This window comes from Myripristis murdjan, chromosome 5, assembly GCF_902150065.1.
Source record: "Myripristis murdjan chromosome 5, fMyrMur1.1, whole genome shotgun sequence".
Classification (NCBI taxonomy): Eukaryota; Metazoa; Chordata; class Actinopteri; order Holocentriformes; family Holocentridae; genus Myripristis; species Myripristis murdjan.
In genome coordinates, this window is record NC_043984.1 from 9,126,082 (window position 1) to 9,150,001 (window position 23,920).

A 23,920-nucleotide genomic window follows, 5' to 3' on the forward strand; every position below is an offset into this window, starting at 1 on the left:
CTTCTTTTGCTCTCAGACACACACACACACGCGCGTAGTTTGGTAATGTCACATATGCACCCATACCGAGACACTGACACTAAAAGGATGCATGCTGAGTTTAGTGCAGTCACATATCCACACACAGGCACATAGACATACAAAGGAAGTGCACACACATACACACATAGCCACAGGCACAGGTTTGGGCCTAATGAGACAGAGAAAAATGCTGACACAGTGTAAAGAACCCAATAATATTTGTGCGGACGGACCCTCGCAGGGCAAATAACCTTTTTGTGTTATTGCATTCTCACCCAGTCGCCAGCTGTCTTCACAGGACATTGCTGTCAAAGCACATTTCTTTTGGTATGCAGGTACGGTTCCCGCCGTATTAAAGTTGAGCTTCTTTTGGCGGGCATTAGCATACAGTGCTGTGTATGCATGAGACGAGAGGGATTTTATCACTGAGGAGGGGAAAATATGTTGTGTTTAGGGGTGTTAGGGAAGGGGACGAGAGGTGGAAAATTAGTGCAGAGAAGGAGGAAAGAGAGGACAAGAGAGAGGAGAAGATAAAATGGCATGATAAAATGATAAAATGACAGTGATTCTTGGAGGCAAATTCCTTTGGCAGCAGCAAAAGAGCAGCAAAAACAGCATTTTAACATCACTAAATCATTTCAATTTTAATTTTGAGATTTCAGTACAATTAGTGCAAACAAATTAAAGTATACTGTATATAGGAAAACTGGCAGCCACTACTGGCCTCCATGCTACATTTTACATTGTGGGGCTCTGGGTCAAGCTTGGTGGGAAATTTGCTGAATTGCTTTAGGGCACATGCAGGAGGTGGCTGCTGCTCTTTCAGAGCAAACAGAGCTAAAGCTTTTAGACAATCACAGATGGTGCAAGGAGTGAAAGGCTGAAGGGAAAACCACCTCCAGCATATTTACCCTCTTCAACAAAGCTCAGGAGAAAACTTATGGCTGAAGAAGCAAAGCTTGTCTTTATGTGAGGAATCAACACTGTGTATGGAAAATGTGATATATGGTATAGAAATATTAATACTAACCATACCTCTGGTGTGAGATATGGTCGCCAATGGTCTGCTGTGTCGATTATGGTTTCATTTATTTTAATTTTGCCAAAGCATCACAATTAATTAGACAATGATATACTAATATTTAAGAATGCTATATGCATGCAGAAGAGTGGAGGAGGAGACTGGAGGAGGAGAGGTGAGGAAAATAGACAGATAGATACACAGTTTAGCAAAACACACAAACGTGTATTGGCTGTAAACAACCTATAGATAATGCTGGGTTAGGGTTAGATGCCACCAAAACACACGCGCGCACACACATATACACACGCACACACACACACACACACACACACACGCACACACAGACACAGCTCCACAGTAACCACAGGCTCTATAGATAAATGTAGTGTAGGCTAGCTGTGATATCTGGTATGGATTATTAAACAGGCTTAGCTAACTAATAATATGTCACAGTCAGCCACCCAGCTATCCCTGTAGCTTTTATTTTATTGTGTGTGTGTGTGTGTGTGTGTGTGTGTGTGTGTGTGTGTGTGTGTGTGTGTGTGCGTGTGTGTGTGTCTGAGTGTGTGTCTGAGACCACTGTCTATCCTACATATCATTTATTTATGGGCCTCTGGATGCCTATTGTACGTGTGTGTGTGAGATATATAAGGAGGGATGTAGTGGCTATCAGTCTCTGAGAAAGCTGAACCTCATGCTGAATCACATTCGTCAGCAATAATAAATGTTTCTGCTCAGCTCTTTTCTACTCTTTCCGATTTTGCTTTGCTGTCTCTACTGACCTTATTCCCATGGAGTTTGTGGGTTGGATTAGATTAAACTAGCAATACTTCAATGCATTAATGAGAACTGTGAAGAGACCAAACAGACATAAATCAAATCAGATAGCAATCTCAAATGCAACACCTGCAACTGCTTGAACTTAGCAGAGAAGTTAGGTAGCAGGGATAGTTTCTGCTCAGCTCAGCTAGTCAGCTACAAGCAAGCTACAGACACACGGGAAAATAATGATTTTAAAATATTTCTATAAAAGACTGTGGTTCCATGAAGAACCTTCTACGACCAAAGACTTAAGCCTACATTTGAAAATTAAACAAAAAAAAAAAAATTGAAAGGGGTTTTTCATTGAACTTATCTACTACGAACTAGTGGAAGGTTAGGGTTTAACTCCTTTGAACAACTGTTTCACCACTAAAAATGAGTAAATGGGTCTTTCCAACACCTTAGAGCATTAGTAAAGCCATTAAAGAAATGGTTCTTTAAAGAGCTGCTGTCTGAAAGGTTCTTTGTGGAATCAGAAGTGGTTCTCCTAAAGCACTGTTATAAAGAACTATTCTTGGTTCCAGATGGCAGGTTTCCTTTTCCTTTGAGAGGTGAGAAGTAACTGCTATTTCTAAGTGGAACCAGAAAAGGTTCTCGTATGGCATCATTCTGAAGAACCATTTTCAGGTCAAGTTGGCGCCTTTATTTTTCTGTGTGTCAGCTAGAGGAATCTAATCTATTACTCTTAAAGAGCATATTGCAGGTTAATTTTTTTTACAAAATTTATACTTAACATTGTGTGAAAATGACCATGTGAAAGGTTAATGCAGGATTTCATATGTTTTACAAGATATTAGGGCACGTATTTAGAGGAAAAAGTGGCCGTTTTGAGCAAAGCTCCTTTTTTTCAACATCGCGTCATATGACATAACAAGAGGGAGTCGGTCTCCTCAGCTCTGCTCCAGCTCAGTGCGCAGTAGTAGGTGGTAGTGAGTCTGAGCGGTCTTGGTCTAATGAGTTGGTCTGTTTTCAGTAGTTTTACATAGCATTTATTTATCATCATCATGGTAAATTATTGTGTTTGTGCTAGCTGCACAAACTCCAACCTGTTAGGACGTCGGCTCCACCGTTTTCGAGGAGAGAAACTCAGTGCGACCATAAATGACAGCAAAACACAGTAGACGCTCACACTGAGCTTAAATGAAACAAGTTCACATAAATTAGGTAAATAACATAAATAAATAGGCCATGTTGCGTTTTGCTGTCATTTATGATTGAGCTGAGTTTCTCTCCTCTCCTCTGTTTGATCGCGGGCAGAAAAATCAGTTTATCGTTTATCAGGAAGCTGTTTATCTCTCTCCCTCTCTCCTGTGGTAACGGTAAAGCACTATACGACACAGTGTGGAGTTATATGATGCAGTTTGAAATACGACCGATAGAAGCTCATTAGTTTCCGTTATAGGTAAGTATCAGTACTCCTGCTGGTATTAGACGATCATTACTAGTTATAGCCTGATACGTGATAGCAAACTTTACAGTGTTGTGATGTGAACACAGTGTTAGATAACGCTTGCTAACGTTCATAGATAAATGCGTATATATCTACAAGCTAACCCTGGTCACTGACCAACACACCTGCACAGTCCTCCACTGGTTCTCCTCGCAGCACAGCTGAATCTCTCTCTGTCCGTTATTTCTTCTGACTCTGGTCTGTTCCTGGTCTCTTTGACGCCTAACAGGCTCGTAATTATACGGCTGTCGTCCATCATATTGATATGAATACACATTCACAGCCTCTTCAGTGTCACAACTAGCATTAAGATCCATTATATTCCTATTGTTCAAACTGACCGACCTCCCTCTTCCTACGTCACTTCGGTTTAGCTTTTTCAGATGCGGAAGTAAAATTCTGCCACAAAAAACAACTCCAGAGGTCACTGTAGAATATATATATGCATATTTCCATGAAAATTCAGTTCCCACATCATTTTCCTACACATTGATTCACTGGGGTCTCCAACCTGCAATATGCTCTTTAAGAAGGGACCTACTGTATTATCCCTCTGGGTTCTTGAGATCCATTTGTTTGTAATATGCTGTCTGTAATATGGTGAAAGTTTGCCCAGTTCCTGACATTTATGTGATGTGCATCTCTGCACACAACAGTAGGTCATAGTGTTGCTTCCCTTCATCTGTTTCCAAACTAAAGTGTGGTTCAAAATGACCGCCATGGGAGTAAGGTTCTATTTCATGCTTTCCTCATCCTAATCTTTGCCACTCCCTGCTCCGCTGGTTCATTAAATTTAGTTTTAACCTTTGTACTTTACAAGCCACAAAATCTGTCATTTTTATTGACCAAAACTGGGAGTATGTCCGGTTTCACTGGAGTGCTCATTGAAAGGGAACCACTTCCATGTTTCAGAATTCAATATCATTACCATTGATGGTGCCATTAGTCTTATTGGATTGTCCCATGTACTGTTGAATATGGAGTATTGATCCGACTTTGTGTATGTTTTCATTGTTAATTGTGTCATGTGATGATTGATTGATTTTTTTTTTTTTTTTTTTTACATTGAGGGTTCTAACCTCTCTCCCTCCTCGTCTCCTCCCTTTGGCTTTTTTCTCTCTCTTTTTCTCCTCTCCTCCCCCATCGCCTCTTTTTTTCCTCCTCTTCTCTCCTCTGCACATTCTCTTCCTCACCTTCTTGTCACCTCTCCTCCATCGTCCTCCTTCACAGCTTCGCCCTCCCCCTGCTCCTTCTCAGTGCAGGGAGGCAAGACGCTGCAGAGCAAATCCCTGCTGAATTCTTACTACTCAGGTAGACACACTCCTCACACACACACTCACACACACACACACACACACACACACACCCACCCACTCACCCAGTAGCCTTAAAGATGCTTTAGGCAATGAAACAAAGGCACTTTCTGAGACAGTGGAGTCGAGCAATACTGCCTGCAGCTGTGATAGCCACTGGACAAAACTCCTTCCTTGGAGTTCAACTGAAGACAAACAGAGAGCTACTAAAAATATACTCCAACTATCATTATTACTACTTGTAGGCTACTACCACTGCCACCACTGCAAGCATGAACTAATCCTGCTGTTATGATCATTTCACCATTGCCAATACAGCTACTTCTACTACTTCTACTACCACTACAACTACTATTACAACTACTAATACTATCACCTTCACTTTATGCAACTACAGCTATCATTACTATATCACTACATTGATTATAACTAGTGGTTGTATTGCTAATTCAGCTGATCTACTACATTCTATTACTACTGCCAATTGTGTGATTACTACTATCGCCTCTGAACAAAAGTGCTTTGTATTAGATGGATATATAGTCGTGCTTAATAACATTAATTTAACCATCATTATTTAAGCATGTTGAATAATGAACCTTGGATTATCTATCTATCTATCTATCTATCTATCTATCTGTATATACACACTTCGGGCCCTATCTTGTGCCACCCGCTACCCGCTGCCACTACCCACTACCCATGAATTGTGCATTTAGGAGCTTCCACTATGCCTAAACGGTATCTTGCGCCCACGCTACCCGCTATACCTTATGCCGACTCTGTCATTTGCGCCTGGAGGTGTGTCTGTGGGCGTGTTTCATGCGCAATCCCTAAAATTGCTATCTTGCGCACACACTTATATAGCGGATAGCGGGTGGTCAGGACCACCTGCTATCTGCTATCCCTAAAGTTTGGGCTGTTAGGAGAGCGCGCTCAGGCGGCTTCAATGCGCGCCCCGACGGAGCCTCACCACGCACACGGTCGGACTGATACCGGGACGCCGCCGGAATGGACTGAGTATATTACTCATATAGACTGTTTAGAGGAAAGACTGTTTTAACTTGGACACTTATACCAGTGTGTTTTATTGTTTTATCATAAGCCAGCAGCTGTGCTTTATTTTTATTTTTAACATTTTATTTGCCCAATCTACCTTGTCAATAAATTAGTTTACACATAGGTCCACCTCTGCCTCTTGTGTCTGTGTGGTGTGGCCCGAGGATTTTACTCAATCAGTACAACCTTGTGACACGTCCACTTGGACACATGTGGACGTGCACATGCGGCTCCACCTCCCGAATTAACTTGCATATAATATAATATATAATATGTATAAAAAGCCACCTTGCTTTAGCCTCAGTTGAACCCCTGAGAAAATCTACCTCCCTCTCTCCATCACGGGTTTCGGTTTGCGGATTTAGGATAGCGCAGCCTGCCCTTAAAGGCAATGGCACCTGGCACACTGATTGGTTTAACTGGCGTAACGCCCAAAACACGCCTATGCATAATATAGCGGGTAGCGCAGGTGTTTTACGGATAACGGCAGGTGTGCAAGATAGCAACTTTTGTGGGGGAACGCCTCTTACGCAATGCTAAATCCCCATATAACGGATTTAGGGACTCTGGCGTAAGATAGGGCCCTTCATCTTTTTTAAAAATAATTTAAAAAAAGAAAAGTGTTTTTTTTTCTTTCAATTTTATGAGGGTTATTTATTTAATTAGGGTATTTTGTAGTATGTAAGTGTATTAATGTGTCTTCATTGGTCAAAGTAGCATTTTGGTTACAAACAAAGATTTGTTCAAGAACTGAGGGGTTGGAATCAGTAACGATAAAGCTAATCTAACTCGATCTAGAAAAATTTTGCCCTAGAATCAAAAAAAATGTAATTTCAAAATCATTTTATTGTAGCATTTTGAAATCAAACTCATGACTACAAATACAAATTGTGTCAGAGTGGGAGTGACCATTGTTACTGACTGAGCATTTGTGTATCTGTCTGTACAGTATCCAAAGAGCCTGTTCCAGCCACAACTTCTATAGGTAAGACCGTTCCTATCTATCTATCTATCTATACCCGTGCACATTTCATGCTGTCTCACTACTGACTTTGTAGTTGAGCTTGTGTGGGCGTTTGCATACATATTATACATATTATGCCGAAGTGTGTATACATGTAATTGTCAGAATGTCTGAATGTGAGCTTTTGGATGAGTGTGTGTGTGTGTCTGTGTGTGTCTGTGTGTGTGTGTGTGTGTGTGTGTGTGCATGGCATAGTTGGCAAAGTTGGATGCAAAAAGTTTCACACATGCACACATGAAGTCAGAAACACACCTGGTTCCAAATAGGTCATATGCAAGCTTAATGCGCACACACACACACACGCGCACGCGTGCACAAAGAATGAAATGTCAAAACCATTTTCGAGTCTTTTCTTTCTGTCTTTTTCGAGTTCTTTTTTCCTCCCTCTTTCTCCTTCTGTTCGCCAGATTGAACAGTTCTTTGCCAAGAAGATTTGCTCTGGCCCCTGCCAATGTATGACGTGTGTGTGTGTGTGTGCATGAGTGAGTGTGTGTGTGAGTATGTGTGTGTGAAGTGCTCCACTCACGCAAAGAGCTGGCTTGGCCTTGCGCTTTTCAGCTCAGCCACACATGCACACACACATACACACACACACTCATACACAGGCACATACAGACACACTCAGGTATTATAGTGACATTTATCTGCTGGTCTTTTTTCATGGTACAGTGTTTTGGCTTTATGTGATAATAGTTATCAGGTAGCTGTTAGCTTGTCACTCTGTCTCGCTGCTCCTCCTCCTCTCCTCACCTCCTCCTCCTCTCTTCTCCTTTATCTGCCTTTTCTCACCCCATCTTCTCCTCTGCTGTCTCCCCTTCTTAGTGCTTCTCCTCTCTCCTCCTTTTTCTTGTCCCTTTCCTCACTCACTTCAGCATTTCCACTGTGTTCGGTCTGATCATGGCCTCAGTACTTCCATGACATTATTTAAGAAGTCAAAGAGTCGAATCAGTGGATTCCCAGCAGGAGTTGTGCACCACTGCTCCTCTCTCTTCCATAGGGAGCAGGAGACTAGAAAGATTTTACATATGATGTGACAGTGGCAACCCTGTGCTCTGAATCCCTCTGTCTCCAATGGTTTGCGCGCAGAGAAACACATACACAACACAGCGCAAGGGTAGTTTGAACTGTTCGAACCGCATCCTGTGTGAAAGTCCCATAAGTGTGGCTTCCCTTAAACACTGTTGTTAACCAGCCGAATCGCTGTTACAGCCACAGAGCCCATATGTTATCTGCACAGGAGACAGAGGATGAGAGCTATAGAAAGAGTGAGAGAAACAGAGAGAGACAGAGATAGACAAACAACTGTTATTGCTACACACTCCCTGTTTTACCAGGCAGACAAAAGGAAACAGAGACACTGAGAGAACAAAAGAAAAATAAGACGACAGAGAAAAAATGGAGAGAAAAAAGACAGATGGGGAGATCTGTCTGTGTTACTTCCCCAGAAGGGAAAAGGAGAGAGAAAGAAAACGCTACCTAAGTTGACTAATCATTGCAGGAGCCATCGTTCCTCTGCCCAATGGACAGTGAGACAGTTGATGAGGTACAAAGAGAAATATGTTGAAGATTTAATGTTCATATTTACACAGAAAACACATCTTTTTCTCCATGTTCAGTAACTCTTTTTGACTATAACCATCTGCCAAAATACATAAATCAGAAAGGCACAAATAATCCAGACACACAAAACAGTTTGTTGGAGGTCGTGCATTGGGAATAAATAAATAAATAAATACACATAAACACTTTTTCCATGCAAGTTTTCACTTCATGTACTTAGGCTGGAGTCCATTTAATCTGCAGAACTGGGTAGGCAGGTTTCTATGCCATTTGCTAAGGCACATCAAGGCATGATGAAGCAGAATGCAAAAAAACGCTTGAGCGATTTGTACGACTTGCGATGGCACAAATTTGTCGTCGTCGTTGCTGAGTGACGTTAGCACTTTGTCCCAGCCATCTGTTCTCTCATCAAAAGACAGGCAGACAGTGCAACAAAGAAGACACAAAAGATAAAACTTTGATGATCCTGTGGGGGGAACATTGTTTTTTTTTTTTTTTTTTTTCTTGCTCCAACAAATGATAATACAGAAAAGGAAATATGAAAACAGAGAAAATGGGAGGTGACAGCTACAATCCATTTTTAGGAAAGAGAACAGTGAAAAACATCACCAGCTTCCTGTCCATCCATCCCTTCATTCATCTACCTTCCATCAACCTGCCTCTGTCTCTCCTTTCATCCATCCAAGTCAGCCAGATCAAATCGCTGGTTGTCGCTTATGTTCTGGTGAACACGGTGGTCCATTTCATTTCTTGAAGCTGTAAATTAGTGGATGGAAGACATGTAAATTGACTGTGGAACACACCACCATCCTCCTCCTCATCCTCCTCCTTTCATGCCATTCAGTCCCTCCATCCCACCAGTGCTGCAGCAGAAAAGATGGGAGGTAAAGAGAAGAAATGGAAAAAAGCAATGGACAGATGAAAAAGAAATAGGGAAAATAAGACAGAGGTAAGGATGGGTGACAGAAAGGAGCAGGGGTGAAAAAGTGAAATAGGAACAGAGGGGAGATGGTGAAAGCAAAAAAGAGTGCAAAACAGAAAGAAGGCAGAAGCAAAGGAAAGGAGCGCAGAAATACCAAGAGAGGAGAGGGCGAGAAAACTAGAAGACAGAAAGAAAGAGAGATGGAGAGAGGAAAAAAAGATTATCTGTCAATACTTTAACAAAATAGCATTTCCATTTCTGGTCTGTGTACATGTGTTTATTTGTTTGCTCATTTAATCCAAGCTGAGATCTACTGCTGATGTGTTTGAATAAGATAAGAGTGATTTTATCCTGCCAAGAGTGCTTCTTGAATATAAAACTGATTAGAGGAAGATAGAGCTGGATTTTGTCTGAAACTTTTTAGTTCTGATGTTTCAGATTCATTATCGGTTCTGAGACAGTTCTTTTTCCCCACTACCTTTCATAGCTGAATGTAAATACATTTCCCTGCACAGCAGGGTTAATTACTTTCATTCTAACACCATAATATGCCAGCTACTTTTCTAATTAAAAACAGACCACACTCAGTTGGTTTCCTTGGTTAAAAAAAAAAAAAAAACACCCATAAATCTGAAGAAAAACAAAAACTGTTCTCATGTTTTACAACTGAGCTGCATGAACTAGAGAAATGTGGGAGAGGAAGAAGAAATTCATTGATGCTTGGAGGCTGATTCATGTCCTAAAAACACTTTTTTTACGTACAGAAAAAGCAGTAGTGCCATCATTATCAGAGTTACATGACAAGAAGACCACAAATCTTAATCACCTCTAGTATACGGGCACTTGAGTTGCAGACCGATTGGAAAACAAATCACCTCAAAGGTCACTGTCTAGGAGACAACAGTGAAGCTTTGCTTAATGGTGATCAATACAGTTTCATATCTAATACTGCATTCGGTTGTGCTCAGAACTCGGAAAGTTGTGAGTTTGTATTCCTGACTTCCAACCTACGCATTGTAGTGCTTTTGCACGGAAAAACATGGATGTCGACATCTTACTTAAACTCAACACCTTTGCCAACTCACATGATGACAATCTAGTAACATTAAAATCCAACTACAGCACATTTTCACAGCACATAAATTGTCTACTAAAAAAAATGTTTCCAGAGTATAAATTGATACTAAGAGGATTCTGCTCACTGTTCACTCTATGTACTGCCAATGATGATGATTGCCATGTCGCAATCTTGGGCTACATCAATCTTCCCTATGTTTCCAATTGGGAATTCCAGTTTGAGTGTTAATTCTATTTGACATTTCAAAGTAGGCGATTTTTTTTTTCTGGCTTCTTACACAATCTAATGCAGCATAAAATTGACATGGTCCTGGAATTGTTGCTTGCTCACTGGAAAGGCTCTGCTACACTTAGCCATTGGTAACACCTCAGTTTACCTGATATTTCATGTAAAAATTGTTGCAGTGAAAAAGGTTGATTGGAAGAAGTGGAGAATAAGCTTATTTCTAATTTGAATGCCCACATCCAAGGGGATGACTGAAGACAGAGATTGTGGCACAGTTAAATTCCTTAAAAAAGAAAAAACATGCAAAATTGCAGGTGTCTGTTTGCCTTTAGTTGGTCGTACTAATAAGAATTGACTAATAACTGATATATTTTGCCAAGGAGAAGACACCTCCTGCTAGGGGGTTACAGTTGGCCCTGTCCATCCATACATCAGCAGCATAACTCAAAAAGGACAGATTTGCACAAAACTTGGTAATGTTGGTCATGGGCCAGGAAAGACTTGATTACCTTTTTGAGCCAGTCATCCTCAAGGGGACATGGGAATGGGTAGGACTTAGCACAAAAGATGTAGTTTCCAAACACATCCACACAACATCATGAATCACTGTTAGAAGGTTGGTCATGGCTTAACATGGCTCTGACTTTCCAAGCTGACTGGTGGAAAGCGCCATGTCCTATGACCATAACATTGTCAAAAAAAAAAAAAAAAAAAAGGGCAGCGCTTAGCACAAACAGGTCTTGTGTTTATGCCATATCCAACATGACATGGTTTCTACAGCATATGATGGAAATCTCTTCCTTTGGCATCAATGAGTATCACTCCTTTTCACAAAATTAATGTTGCTGAAATTAAGAAACGGCAAAAGGCAGTTATGGTTTTTAATGGAATGAAAAGTTATATTAATGTGAATTACTTATTATTGGATCTAATTCTTATGGATTTTACATTTTTCTTGAATGTAGGCCAGTGGTTATGATTTAAGGCATGCAATCCTATGTGTCCTCTTTGTCATGTAACCTTGATAAAGGCTTTCTGCCAAAACACATTGGTTTGTCTGTACATGTGACAGTTTTCTAAGATCATCCATTATCCTGAATTGGTTCTTCCTCGCATAAAACTCAAAGGAAAAAATAGAGCAGTTTCAAAGTGAGAATCCAACACTGAGAGACGTTTCAGTACCTTTTGAGCTTTTTAAAATGGATAATGATACCAAGAATTGCCATGGTACCAATGAGGATCGTGTTTCAATAGCTAGACTTAGCGGGAGAGATTGACAGAGCGAGGAACAGCGGCAGAGAGGGGAGAAAGTTATAAAGACGACTGAGAAAGACGCGTAGGGCTGGAGAGATCAAAGAGAGAGAAAGAAGAAGCTTGGGTAAATCCAGTGTGCAATGCAGAGCAGGGCTTAGCTCTGTATGTGTGTGTGAGTGAGTGTGTGTGTGTTTTCTTTGTGAACCAGCTGTAGCTTTCCCCGTAGCTCAGGTGTTTTTCTGAGCTATGGAAATGGGATTTCATGAACACACACACACACACACACACACACACACACACACACACACACAGAGTCATGCATATGCATATTAGAGCAGTGCACATGCACATATTCAGACATCCACAATTACACTCATATGCACAAGTATACACACATAGGCACTCAGAGACAAGGACACAAGAGCTAGAGTCAACCTTTATTCCCACACACACACACACACACACACACACACAAAGTTTTAGATCTGCTTCAGTATGCTTGTGATGTATTATGTGCCACTCTGTTTTCATCTACACACACATACACATAAAAAGTTACAAATATGCGCACACACACACACACACACACACACACACACATACACACACACAGCATGGTGTTAACATCGATGTGACAGTAAATCCACTGGCTCAGTAGAAAGCCACCACAGCACAGCATGCATTTCATGTGCAAACACGTTTCTTCTAAAAAATCAATTTCCTAGATACCGATGTACAGCAAAAGGTTACGCAATGCTGTGCTCTGTCATTTTAGAAAGCGACCGTCAGCCTTTTAGGACAGCCTATCGCTCTGTTTTTCTGGAGAGGTCACGTTTTTCCGCTGATCTGGAGGTTTCTACAGTCATGTACCTTCACACAGTTGCATAAATACACTGATATATATTCATGCAAGATACATACATACATGGACCCCCTTCAAATATGCTGTTAACATGCTTCCTGAGTGATTGCATTGTGATCCCAGTTGCAGTGAAGACCTGGGGCTTCATGTATAAACACTGAATATACGCAGAAAGACTGTATACACCAGTTTCCACGCACACTTAGGGCTGTATAAAAAGTAAACTTGATGTGAGAATGTGTGTTCCTTCTCCCTTGTAAACTTTAGATCATGTGTACGCACTGTTGTGCTCATTTTGTCAGTTCCCTGTACCAAACAGCAAATAAAGGAGGGCTCAGACCATTTTAATATGATGATCTGTAAATAAATAAATAAATACATACAAACCACATATGTGCAGCCAGCATGCCATATGGAAATCATGTTGTGAAACAAATTTGTCTTTTGCCCACAAAATTCCTATTATTTATATTAGGCTTTGAATTTTAAGGCAGCTACTGATGACCCTTTGAATAAGTCACCCTCAAAGCTGGCAAAATGCCACATATAGGGTTTGTCCAATTATTCCAGCAATTAACTGTTCAAACACTGGCAATGCTTTAATACTTTGTGTGCAGCAACTAGTTTTTTGAATATCAACTTTAATGTCCAACCATATATTTATTATTTCAAGTACACTGTATACTTACATCCACTTTCTCTCTTCAATTTTTATTTTTTTAATGTTCACGCCAAAAGATAATCCACCAAAAAGAACACCTCTAACTCTCCAATTTGGCTTTTAAGTCTGCTATTAGAAATACGAGATTAAAAAGATGAAAGGACAATGAGTCATAATATGAGTCATATCACGGCTATTATCACACAAGACATAATAAATTAATGTAATAAGAAACACCTTAGAAACTGCATCTACATCATAAAATTTAAAGCATTTCAAAGTATCAAAATTGGGTACAGGAAGGTAGAGTCAGTGATAAATAAAATACTCTGTGCTGGTTAATATGTATGCCACCTTTTAGCGTGAAAAGTAATCTACGTTAATCAAAGTTTTAGATACTATACATGTGGTCATTCAACCCAGTCATGGAGTTGGTCAGAAATGGATATGGCAGAAATCCCATGCATCTCTAATATCAGGGCAGGTGTTGGACTCAACAGCAGGTACACTCAGACAGAGACAAAAGAGTTCAGGCTCTTTTGTCTTTGGCAGGCAGGTTCAATCCAGACAGGCAGTAGGTTATACACAAGAGACATTCAAACAGGCAACAGTACCAAATTGGCAGGCTTAAGACTCACAAGAAATACAAGTAAAAACTTGGTCAAGTAACAGGCAGGCAGGCAGGAATCAAACTGGTGAGAATAGACTAGGGAGAGCACTAGAACAATCTTGCAGTGACTGCCAGAACCCTACTGAAGACCTATGGGAGCTTTTGGAGCAACATGTTATACAGCTCTCTCCACCACCATCATCAAAACACCAAATGATGGAATATTTTCTGGAAGATTGGAGCCCCATCAGCTGATGGGGCTTAATGCTATAAAATGATCACTACATTTGATTCCAAATATTTTCCATTAACTGAACTATTACTTTCATTGTTATATATCTCAATATTTATAATGAGGACATAATTATAAGCTAACATGAAAAAAGTGCTTGTACAATGCTGACAATTTCAGAAGATGTCCACTAGGATTGAGGCTACACTGCTCAATTAGCAACCTCTTTTAACACATTTTTGAAGGGATGCCCGTAAGACTGATACAAGACTGTTATTACCATGATATGCCAGTGTTCATGAACATTAATAAAAAACTACTGTCATTTATTGTCATTTGGTCATTTATATCACCTTCCCTGCAAAGCTGACATTGCCTTGGATGTCTTGTCATGATGATTTGACATAAGCCTAGTTTATGACTGCTGCATTGCTAAAGGATTAGACCCACCCAGAGTGGCTGACCCAAGGTCGGATGGTCCTGATTATGACGGACGCCGAGAAGGGAACAAATCCCATCCAAATACCCGCCTATAACCTGCCTCTCCACATCATGGAAGCTCTTGTCAGGCGTCATAGCAACTAAGATGAGTAGGCACATGGATCCATACTTGAGCAGGGCCCAGAAAGGAATTGACAGTAACATCAGAGGGGCCAAACACCAGTTACTGGTCGACAGAGCAGTCACTTGGGACTGCAAGGCCAGGAACACCAACCTGTCTGTTGTCTGTATTGACTAGTAGAAAGCCAAGTGCTGCACAAATGGATATTGGAGTTCTTGAACCTGTACAACATCAACAGGACCCTAAGAGCCTTCATCAAGAACTCAGTGGTAATGTGAGTGACAAGTCTATAGTCTAACTCAAAGCCAACTGCACAAGGTAGCATCAAGTGCGGTATATACCAAGGAGATGTGCTGTCCCCCCGTTGTTCTGTAAAGGCCTAAACCCCCTCAGCCAGATCATCATGAAGTGTGGCTTTGGATACTGGCTCTGAAGTGGAGCAATTATCAGCCACTTCCTCTACATGGATGACGCCAAGCTGTATTCCAGGAATAAGAGAGACATTATCTCACTGATTCACAACACTAGGCTCTACAACAACAACAGAATGTCACTTGGACTGGATAAGTGTGGTAGGATGGTAACAGAGAGTGGAAAAATGGTCGCAACTGAAGGGGTTGAACTACCAGATGGCAACATGCAGGACAGCTACAAATACCTTGGAATCCCACAAGCAAATGAAAATCTTGAGGAGGCTACAAGGAGGTCAGCTACAGTCAAATTCCTCTATAGAGTAAGGCAGCTGAAGAGCCGGCTGAATGAAACAGAACAAGATCCAAGACATCAACACCTACAGCCTGCTGGTGCTCAGATGCCCCACTGGTATAATATCATAGCCACTGACAAGACAAGGAAGCTCCTCACAATGCATGGAGGGTTTCACCACAAGTCCATCTCTCTGAAGCCATACACTTAGAGCCCACTCACATTGGCAAGTTTGATCCGCGCCCAAGCACGATTGCCCCTAAAATCCGGATTCTTTGACCAGTGTGATCGCTCCGTATCGTGCTTGAATACAGTACACTTCCCCGCTCTGGCACGGTTGGAGGGAGTGTGCTTCAGCACGGTACGGGCGCATACACGAGCACATGCACGGTCACGCACGCAGTGCGCGGATGTAAATCATGCAACTTTCCTCCTGCCTCTGCAAAATTGTTTAATGCGCGCAGCTTGATTACCGGCAAATGGCCGCGTTGCGCAATCAATCAACCATGCTGTCTGTGTCGTTGTCCGTTGTGCTGCTGCAACCACGTATAAACAAAAGTCGGTTTATAATGAAAGTACAGCAGTCTGTGTGTGGAGATCCGGCAGACCTGGTGCTGGCCGGCACCGCGACGGCACCGGTCTGCCGGATCTGACAGGTGCTGCTCCGGCTGTCAGTTGGACCTTTCTGAAGAAGGAGGAAGTTACCTCCGAAACTGTCAAGGTAAATAAACATCCCATGTCTGATTAAAAGGACCAAAAACGTTTTTTAGTTAAAAGGAAGACATGATGAATGTATTTGAACTACATTGATTTATAATGACGTCGGGCCATGCCTGTTGTCGTATTTCAACGTGATGACGTGCACACCGGGGGCAATCGTGCTTGGGCGCATTTGGGCTTTAGGTAATGTGAGTGCAGGCCAGCCGGGGACTGGGGAGGGGGGGATTTTGGCTTTAGCATGATACGGGCTCAAACTTGCCAATGTGAGTGGGCCCTTAACGGAGGGAGGGAGGCCAGAGACTGGTAAGAGTCAAAACCACCATCAGGAATGAAACAACTAATATCCAGGAATATGTCAGGAAGATGGGAAGAAGAAGAAGAGGTACTATCATAGAAGGATATGCTCCTGGCATGTACCACTGACAGAGAGCAGAAGTGGCTGATATTCAGAAAACGTACCAGTGGCTGGAAGAGGCTGGACTGAAAGACAGCACAGAGACACTGATCATGGCAGTACAAGAACAGGCCCTAAGCACAAGATTCACAGAGGCCAGGGTCTACCTTACCAGGCAGGATTCCAGGTGCAGGCTGTGCAAAGATGCCACTGAGACAGTGCAGCGCATCACATCAGGGTGCAAGATGCTGGCAGGTACAGCATACATGGAGCGCCATAACCAAGTGGCTGGCATAAGCTTCAGTCAAATCCATGCATAACATTTTAAGATATCCTGCTAACAAACAAACAGAATGGGGTGAAAACAGTGGTCATGATTTGGTGATTATGTTTGTTGAAGACAATGATATGATTGTGCAAGATTATTCAATTATGTGTTTATGACAACCATAGCTCATTATTAGTATGTATTCATTTGTGATTGTTAACTTTTAACAGTTGACACCTAATGACAACAGTTATAAATATTCATTAATGTGTATGACAGCTGTCATGTCATGGTTATGACAATGTTACAGTATCAGTCTTACGAACATCACTTCAATTCAAGTTTTACCATGGGGCCTAATGAGACAAGAGAAAAAAGACACACACAGACTAGAATGGGGAAAAACATAAAACGTCAGGAGGTTAGACTGTTGTGCTGGCTGGAGTCATAACATTTAGTCCACTTACAGGACTTGATGTTTTGCTGTGCATGTCAGACCAGGAAACCAGATAAGTTGGACTTCCATAATGGCCACATCTGTATAATTTTTACTGCACCTCGATTGGAAGTAGTTTTTTCAGCAGCATTACTGAAGGGCAATTATCCCTCACCCCTCCCCCTCCAGCCTACCTCAGCATAGTATTAAGCTTGCATGTAAGGTGATTATGGTTAATGGTAGTCATTTTGTTTGGCCATAATGTGGCAGCACTGGGTAATTGAAGGTGAGAGCAGGGTTGAGAGATAGTAATTTTTAACCTTTATGTGTTCTGGGAAGATTGAACCTCCATGCTTTTTTTCAGCCACACTCTGCTTGGCTACTCTCATAGTTTCATGCACCAGCTTCGCAGCACAGCCAGTTGTCTACTCTGTGAAACTGGACCCATTAGGGGTTAAGTGCCTTTCTTATGGGCATTGTGTTGGTAGCTGGTGGAAGAAAGGAAGGTGTTTTTCATTCAGTTTCGCTTCCCAGATTTACCATTTGAGTCTGAGGATTCAAACCAATTCTACTTCTCTAACCTTGAAGTCTTGATTCTCTTTTGATGATTTTTTTCAAGAAGCTGAAGAGTGACTGCATTGGTTTGTTTACATCAGTGAGTTGCACATGCATGGACAACTTCAGAAGTGTTCAAGTATTGTCTAAGACTTTGCAGAAATGAAGACAGATGGGCAAAGAAGCAAAGTCACAGAGGTGGCATATGCACTGTAAAATTGCAACATTTTCTCAGTCAAAAAGTTGCATGTTCAGACCTCTTTCGCACAGTCTTTCTCATTGTGTCTGCCTCTAGGCATTACTATCTTTGATGAGCTACAGTGTTAGTCAATGCCTAATTCAGTTCCCATTCAAGGTCACGACATGGCATGGCATGACCATCATGAATTATTATATGATTGCTTGATTTGGGAAAATATTAACAGAAACACTAAGTATATGCATGTTGTAGATATTATACTAAACATGCAGAATCACCTGTGGTCCTTTAATTTTGGGTTGTAATTATTTAATTTCAGTTTTCTAACAATGAAATAAAGAGATCCTTGTTGCTGAGCAGAAAATATCTTTCCTTGTCTCAGTCCATTTGCTATTCAAGGTGAAGAGGTACTACTGGGGTACCTATTGCAATATGTAGTCAGAAACAAAATGTATAACAGCTCGTAACTGAATTGGTGAGTACAGTTACAATGATTTGTAGAATCTGGAATATTTGGCATAAAGTGGTTTAGCATTTGGCGTTTTATGAGATTTTTTTTCACTTTGTTTCCAAAGTTGTTGCTAAGTGCTCAATGTTGTAGTGTTTCTGTGTTGCACCTTCAATCAAGCAGTGTGGGCAGGACTGTGATTTTTTTTATCTTGGATTTTCTGTCAATGGAGTTTAAGTTTCTCTAGGTGGCGCTGTTTTTTTAATTTTATTTTTAAATTTCTTTGTCCTGCCATCATAGCTGTCATTGCTCACGCTAACTTTCAAGTTCTTCTTCTCTTGATTCCAAAATTACAAAGTGCTGTTCCTGCTACCAGGAACATAAAGGGAAATGAAAAAGCTTTCATGAACTGGATACAGTTTGAAAGACTATTGTGTTATCTCAGTTGGTGATTGAGAACAATTAAACATCTCTATATATAAATGGTTGCAAATCTAATTGTAGGCTACCGAGGAGGTGGTCCAATAGTCCTTTCCCACTCAAGGATGTTATAAAACAAATACTCCTCCCTTCATAAGGAGAGATCTCATGTTTTCATGTTCTATCCACACGACACTACATTAGCATTTTTCAACGTTTGTCTAAAAGGTTGCCGTCCACACACCCTTTTGAGCATGTGCAGGCATATGCGCATGGTTTTGCACTGCTCAATACTAGATGGTCTAGATCCATGATAGTCCTGCATCGGCATACTCAACACGCTCTATTTTCCCTGTCCACACAAAAACGCCACACAAGCAGGTTCAAATTTGAACACTTTGGAGAGCATGTTTGAAAAGTCCCCCTATTGCGGGTGGTATTGCTGCCTTAGTGTAGATGGAAGGCCAAAAAGGAGCAAGAATGAGAGACTTTCACATTTACCCAGCTTAGTTTGGACATGCTCTCTTTCTCTCTCTCTCTTGCTTGCTGGTCATCAATTACAAGATAAAACTCAGCTCTCGTTAAACATGAAAGATTCCTGTGAAGTGGATTTCCAGTTTGCTGTGCAGCTGCTTGATGGCTGCACAGATCGCTGTGTGTGTACCTCAAGCACACAGACACACCCACCACACACACACAGTTAGAAGTCCAAGTGTGGCACCAGACATTATGAGTCAGTGCTTTCTGTCTCCTCTTGTCAGGAGACAGGAGGTGAAACGAGGTAAAACACTGGGATACTGTCTAGACCAGTTGATCTCTGTGACCTGCAGTCCAGATATATCCTGATGCCTCTCTGTGTCTTCTTCCATTTGGCATTATTTTATTCTCTCTCTTTCTCTGTTGCGCCAATTCCTCTGTCGTCTTTGACTCTTGTCTTTTCTCTTAATCTCCTCAGTCTTATTCACTGGATATTTCTTCCTCTCACTTGTTCTGTCACATTCAGTTCAATTTTCAGTTCATGTCAGAATCGGCATGAAGAGAAGTGATCCCATATCGCCAAAGTATTTCATGAATAAATAAATAAATAAATAAAATGACCCATCAGACAAATACTAGACTTGGACAGCAGCTACCCATACAAACAACCAGACTTTCTTTTCCATTCCTTCTCTTCTCTTCTCTTCTCTTCTCTTCTCTTCTCTTCTCTTCTCTTCTCTTCTCTTCTCTTCTCTTCTCTAACCCCTCTCTATTTTGTGTTCTCTCTGTTGTTCTCTTTTTCTCTCTGTTGTTTCTCTTCTATCTCTTGCACTGAACCAGGAGCAGGCTTCCTGCAGTTTGAAAATGTACATTGTGAAGACAAGCTAGTAGCTCTTCCACGCAAAACACTGTTGTATATGTACAACATATAAATTGTGCACTTGATTTCCATAAAAAGTGCACAACTCTATGTGAGCTTGAATTGTGTGCAAAGCAGGCAAATGGGCATAAAATGTGTGTACAAATACAAATACATTTACACGCTTAACCCTATAAAGCCATTTGTATCATATATGATACACATTTTCAATTCCGGTTTTCGTTTTCAGTTTAATCAATACCAAAATACTGTTGTATACCTTTGAACACTTCCCCTGTTCACCCTGGACCATACCATTGGCACTTCAAGTACATATCATATATCATACACCAGAAAGGTCGTGTAATAACATATTTTTTGAATTTTTTTATACATATATATTTTGTTATCGGACTAAATAAAAGGTTCAATTTAAAAAAATTGGAAGTTTCTGCCAATTCTTTCATAGTTCAGGCTTTATAGGGTTAATAATTTAATCAGCCGTATGGTGCCTGTGCTGCCACAACACCAACGTGGTGCTGCTTTTGCACAATTCAAATCATTCAGCTTATTAAGTAAAATATTTACAACATCCCTCAAAATACATGATGGAATAATTTATTAGCTTTCAATAATGGTGTGAATTGTTTCTTACTGGGTGTTATTATCAGACAACGCCTTGACATCTCATTCCGCTGCCTTTTTACCCATGGAATTATTAATAAGTCTCTACCTATTATAATGAATAAAAACACCGATTCAGCCACGTACATTGTTGTTTATTAATGTTTATGTCTTAACACCCATTATGAAATGATGTGCACAAAACAGTTACTATTTACAATTTAGCAGACTCATGCACAGAACAGCTTAAAATAACTGCCGCAATAAAATGAATGAACATTCCCAAAGCATCAATAGGGTAAGTATCCAGATAATTCAAGTCAAGTAAAGACATCAGCCCTTTTGTTAAAGTAATAAGCAAGTCTATGTATAATAATTTCATAATATAATAGCCCTTTCAGACCCAAGCAAATTCATTTTATTTATTTGAAAAACATGGAGAAAAGGGGATTAGCAAAAAAGAAAAAAAAAGAAAAAAGTACATTACTAGACAAATAGCAGAAAATAAGCCAAAAACAAACAAAAAAAAAAAAAAAAACAGAAAATTTGTAAATATATTTCAAAAAATCTATATTTACACATCAGATCAGTGATGATCAATCAGTGTCAGATTTATTGTGTTTAAATGCTCCTGGAAGCTGCTTTCAGAGAATGAAATGAAGAAAAGAAATTAAATGAAAGAAAATTAGGGAAGAAATTAGTATTTAAAAAAGAAAGAAAATTTCTGTTATAAAAATAAAAATGGTAATATCACTACTACTACTACTACTACTACTACTAATAATAATAATAATAATGAGAAGAAGAAGAATATTTATATTTATTACAAATGTATATGCAAATAAAATTACAAGTAAATTACCCGAAAATCATCATCAAATAAGTCCAAATATTTGTTTAAAAGCATTACAAGATAATTACCAAAAAATTCCCCACAAAATTAAGATAAAAAATGAATTGAATTTTCTTAAAAGGGTAAAATGGGTTTCAAGGAGTTAACAACCAAGTAGCTTCCTGCTGTGTGCGTGTCTGAATCTACAACCTGGAACACTTTACTGGAACATTCCCTAACAACAAACAACAAAACAAACAAATACATAAATAATACATATTATAAAATAAAATAAATAAGAAGCAGACATTTAGTAAAAAAAAAAACTAAAAATTCAGATCAGCGATGCTGGATGGATGTCAATGTCCTTGTGAGGCGGGGAGACCATTTCAGAATGAAGAATGGCTGCTGGGGAGAGTCATGACCAGGTCACCCAGTGTTTTACAGTGGATGAAAGCAAACAGCTAATGAAAATGAAGGAGCAAACCAACCACAATGAACACATCCCATCATGGCCTTGAAATACCTTCTCTGTTCATTTTGAATTCCCTCTGCTACATCTCTCCCTGTGTCCTCCCTCACTAGACAATGGCACTGCTGCTCTTGTATTTCCAATCTTTTGTGCTAGTGGCTCACTGTTCCACTACAGGTTGTAATTTGCTTCAAATATCAGAATGATTTTTCATCCGCATCGAAGCAAATTCCACCAGCGCGGCTCTGCGGCAATAAAAGGAAGCTGGACTTGACCTTGTGCCTCAGAGAGACGGCGGAAGAGACAGCGCAAGAGAGAGAGATAAACTTACCAGGCGCAGCCAAAATATTACAGCTCACCATTTTAGTCGACTGATTTTCCACCCTGCTTTTTTTAATGCTTGCTGCTGAGATTTCACTCTTGGAGCATATCCTGCTTATGAGCTTTTATTCATGCAGGATGGTTTGCTGAGCACACACACACACACACACACACAGTCGTGTTTCCATCACTTCAGAGGACATTACATTGACTTACATTCATTTCCTGGAGATGTATCCTAACCTTAACCCTAACCACTACCTGCCTAACCCTAACCCTAACCTTAACCTAACCCTAAAGTTATGTTACCTTTAAATCAAGTCTTCACCCTAAAATTAATGATTTTCACTAAGGGGACTTGCTTTTTGTCCCCATAAGGGAGGCGAGTCCCCACAACATGAATGTGTAAACAGATTTATGTCCCCACAACATTAGCAATACCTATACCACACACACACACACACACACTCGTTCTTCAGCAACACAGCCTATGTCATGTTTGTCCAGCACATTTTATAACTGGGAACTAAACAACACTGCCTCAGCCTTTGAGGAGAGGACGAAGGCAAGTGTTTTCGCAGCTCAGATTTCAGTTCAGGGATTCCAACCAGCAACTCTGTGCTCTAAAGGTGGCATTTCAGACCATATATCAATCCTGCACACACATGGTGATCAGTGTCAGTGTAGAATTAAGGTTATAGTTAGGTTATAGTTTTGTTTTTGTTTTTTGTTTTTTTGTGTTTGTCGGGGTTTGTCGGGGTTCAGGGTTTGCTAATTTTCTGGTAAACTTTTTGTTATGTTTTTCAAATATTCAATCGAGTGAATTTGCTCAGGTTTCAAAGGGTTAAATAAGAATAACTTTAGATGAAAAGCACAACTTCACTCACAATAGAAGACTCACAGTAAATTAGTTCAACTGCTGCATTTTTCCAGCTGTGTCTGCTCCATAGTGCATTCTCTCTGTTTTTACAAATCATGCTTATTTCACTAAATTTCATGACTATAGGCTTACAAATTGGAGAGAGTTAAATCTTACGTTGTTCTTGCACATTGAATATGCATTTCTCAGAACTTTCTTAAATGTTCTCAAATGCAAAATCTGAGCTGCTGAAACATATCACTTGGCTTGTAGAGCCCACAAGGCACATGCAGGTTGGTTTCTGCTGTCAGCAAGAGATTGTCTTGTCAGCCATGTTGGCTGAAGCAGCTGCAGCACAACTTGGCCAGTTCATGGACCACGCAGAGCCAAATGAGGGCAATATTCAAGTGGTGTTGCTTTGTGGGGAAGTTATAAACCTAGTAACCTTGACAGCACATTAATTTACTATATATATACACTGGTGAGTGAAAAGTACATTTTGCTGCATGGAGTTATTTTCCTCTTGTCCCTGCAGTGTAAAAGATGTTAAGCTGTTTTTTCCCTCCGTCCTATAGGTTTTACCCAGAGAAAAATGTTGCTTAATGTGGAAGTTTATTTAATTTAAGTTACTGTTTTGACAGTCATGCCATTG

General features: G+C 40.4%; 1 protein-coding gene across 29 annotated transcripts in view; it reads left to right on the forward strand.

Annotated features, from left to right (window-relative positions):
• ptprt (protein tyrosine phosphatase receptor type T) overlaps positions 1-23,920 on the forward strand; it is a 490,886-nt gene that overhangs the window by 387,837 nt on the left and 79,129 nt on the right. For all 29 annotated transcript variants that reach the window (XM_030051856.1, XM_030051857.1, XM_030051859.1 and 26 more), the window contains 2 exons: positions 4,548-4,628; positions 6,639-6,674. In XM_030051856.1, the coding sequence (XP_029907716.1) occupies positions 4,548-4,628; positions 6,639-6,674 (117 nt within the window). The remainder of the gene's footprint in view (positions 1-4,547; positions 4,629-6,638; positions 6,675-23,920) is intronic.